Source organism: Triticum urartu, chromosome 6A, assembly GCF_056163025.1.
Source record: "Triticum urartu cultivar PI428250 chromosome 6A, HENAU_Tu73, whole genome shotgun sequence".
NCBI classification, from domain to species: Eukaryota; Viridiplantae; Streptophyta; class Magnoliopsida; order Poales; family Poaceae; genus Triticum; species Triticum urartu.
In genome coordinates, this window is record NC_141878.1 from 150,361,517 (window position 1) to 150,364,440 (window position 2,924).

General features: G+C 51.0%; 1 protein-coding gene across 1 annotated transcript; it reads right to left on the minus strand.

Annotated features, from left to right (window-relative positions):
* Positions 1-1,219: 1,219 nt before the first annotated feature.
* On the minus strand, positions 1,220-2,340 carry LOC125514189 (uncharacterized). The gene has a single exon (XM_048679470.2). The coding sequence runs from the start codon at positions 2,271-2,273 to the stop codon at positions 1,320-1,322; it is 954 nt and encodes a 317-aa protein (XP_048535427.1). The 5' UTR covers positions 2,274-2,340; the 3' UTR covers positions 1,220-1,319.
* Positions 2,341-2,924: the final 584 nt, after the last annotated feature.

Sequence of the window (2,924 nt, forward strand, 5' to 3'; positions counted from 1 at the left end):
TGGGGATGTTTCGACGAACTAGTCTTCCTGCCAACTAAACATCAATGTGTGTGCAACTAGACTAGATTGCCGCGCCAACTAAGCATATGTGTGTGCCAATAGTCCTGCCAACTAAACATCAATGTGTGTGCAACTAGACTACATTGCCGCATCAACTGAGCATATATGTGCAACTAGTGTCCTGCCAACTAAACATCAATGTGTGTGCAACTAGACTAGATTGCCGCGCCAACTGAACATATATATGTGCCAAATAGTCCTCGCAACTAAACACCAATGTGTGTGCAACTAGACTATATTGCCGCGCCAACTAAGCATATGTGTGTGCAACTAGTGTCCTGCCAACTAAACATCAATGTGTGTGCAACTAGACTAAATTACAAACCAACTGAACAACTAGTGTCCTACCAACTAAACATAAATGTGTGTGCAACTAAACATCAAAAATTGTCGTGGTTGCACATCTACTACTAGGTAGTTAACCAAAGCAGTAGCCTAGTTGCAAATCAGGTTGTCATGGTTACTAGATTGCAACCACATAGGAAGTTGAATCGTGCAGCTCCAAAATTTTGTTTTGAAAAAAGTTGCACCATGTAGTACAAAAATTACACAATGCAATACTAAAGTTGCACCGTATAGCATCAAAAGTTGGCATCAAAAAAATTCATCGAAACATACCCATGCGGGATCTAGTTTCGAAGATCTCGTCGCGAGGGTTCCAACGTTGAAAACGGATCTAAATTCCGATGCACGGTTAAAAAGTTATGACTTTTTGAATTGTTGTAAAGGGTAGCTAAATCAGTTACATATGGAGAGAGAGAATGGACGGGCTATCTTTCCATCTAATTATATTCCTTGGTCCAGTATGTGAGAGCGCAACAGTCCAAAACAATTCTATATGATTCACCAGGTGACACCTGGACTACGTACGCACGAAAGCGAGTGGCCAGGAGCCGGCCGCTCGGTTCATCAAAAAAGTGATCGGCCGCTTTTTAGATTTTAGGATTTATCAATGTCACTAACAAGTCAATCGTTGGCCCGTTGCTCAGTACCGAAGAAACCCACAGAGAAGGTAAAACAAATCTTGTATTGACAGTAGTAATAACTAAAACGAAATTTGTATTGATACTAATAATTCAGACACCAATTACATCAAGATAATAGCTCCATTGTGACGTTCGATTTCAGTGAACAATCACACCTAGACTAGGAGTATAGTAGAATCAGCTGAGCTACACTCTGATTCTGATGGCTAGGACGATCAACACTAGCAGCTGAGAGACACTGGATTCTGAATCCCAGTCTCATGGATCGTTGGTTCAGTTGCTCCACAGGAAGTAAGGTCCCATGGCCGGCGTCCAGTTGGCGCATCCAGACCGCATCGGCCCTGGCTCCATGGCTCCTCTGGTCGCCACCTCGCAGTACGAGAAGCACGCGGAGGAGCCACCGCAGGGGCTGATTATGTGAGGCTGCGGCGGCTGCTGCTTCTGCTGGATCGGCGCCGGCGCCGGCACCAGCGCAAATGTGCCACTGCAAGGGCCTGTGCGAGGCGGCTGCTGCTGGATTGGTGGCGGCGCCAGCGCCGGTGAGCCACCGCAAGGGCTTGCGCCAGGCTGCTGCTTCTGCTGGATCGGCGGCGGCGGCGCCAGCGAGCCGGTGATGGTGATCTTGACCCCGCGCCGCATGATCTCAGCAAGCAGCCGCGCCGTGTTGAGCGCATCGTCCAGCCCGCAGTGCAGGCGGCCCTCCCAGTCCAGCCCCGCCGCCCGGACCGCCTCCTGCAGGTTGACCCGCCCTCCGCCGCCGAGCGCCGCCTGGAAGGGGACCCTCAGGTTGATCCAGCGATCGAAGTAGGAGGGCTTCTCGATGCCCTTGAAGCGGCACTCGAACTCGAGAATGGTCTGGCAATCCCAGTCTCCCCAGGTCACCACGGCCAAGCGGACGCCTCTCTTGTTCCCTGCTCCCGCCGTCGCCGCCTTCAGCCAAGAATCGTGCAGCCAGAGTGCGTCGCCGAGTTCCACGCCGCCGTCGACGTCCTCCTGCCGGATGCCGGTGAGCTCCCTGCAAAATTCGGTCAGCACAGGGTGATGTTTGGGACGAACGTACCTGCGAAACGCGGACTCGATGCGGCCGGTGGCGCCGTCGACGAGCACCGCGGGGAACTCGATGATTTCCTGCGGGAAGATCCGCCCGTCTTTCACGCACGTCGCCTCGAAGTCGACCACCACGAAGAAATCGAATTCTTGCTCCAGACCCTGCCCCCGCGCCGCCATGTTCGCCCAAGTGCGCGCAAGCTCGAGATCGAGAGTCGAGATCGGGGAAAGTTCAGATGGAAAACTAGGGTTTTTTTTGCGTACTCGAAAACTAGGGTTGCGAACCCGCCGGCGCGTCGTCCCCTTTAAATCCGGTACTTTTCGGAACGGTTGGCGCGATTTTTTCTTTTTTGACGTGGTTGGCGCGATATTTTTTTTCTGTAATCAACAAATCAAAGGCTGTGATTTCCTAAAAAAGAAAAGGCTGTGATTGGCGGGGAAAAAACAATGGCTGTGATAGAAGACTCATTTCACTACTTTGCTAAGTGAATAAAGGATGAGAAGTTCTGTCAAAAAAATAGTTTTTTTTTGGAGGGGGAAAGAAACTCATCCACCAAATTACATCTTGTGCAGATGTGCACGGTCACACACATCATATATAATTCGTCAAATAGACCATCTACAGCCGGACCATTCAAACCCGCCCGTACACCCAGACGGGCTGCCTGGTCAGTGTTTGGACGAAAATAAGACACCCAATCAGGCTCCTCATAGGCGACCCAAACGTCTGGACTGGCCGACACTCCCCATGTTCAGCCCATATGTCGAGTGGATACGGGGACGCCCGTCACGTCGGACCCAAACAACTCTTGCCTACCCAATCCCACATAA

What these genes read in the sequence shown, in the direction of transcription:
- LOC125514189 (XM_048679470.2), bottom strand. Translation starts at nt 2,273, where the DNA reads ATGGCGGCGCGGGGGCAGGGTCTGGAGCAAGAATTCGATTTCTTCGTG.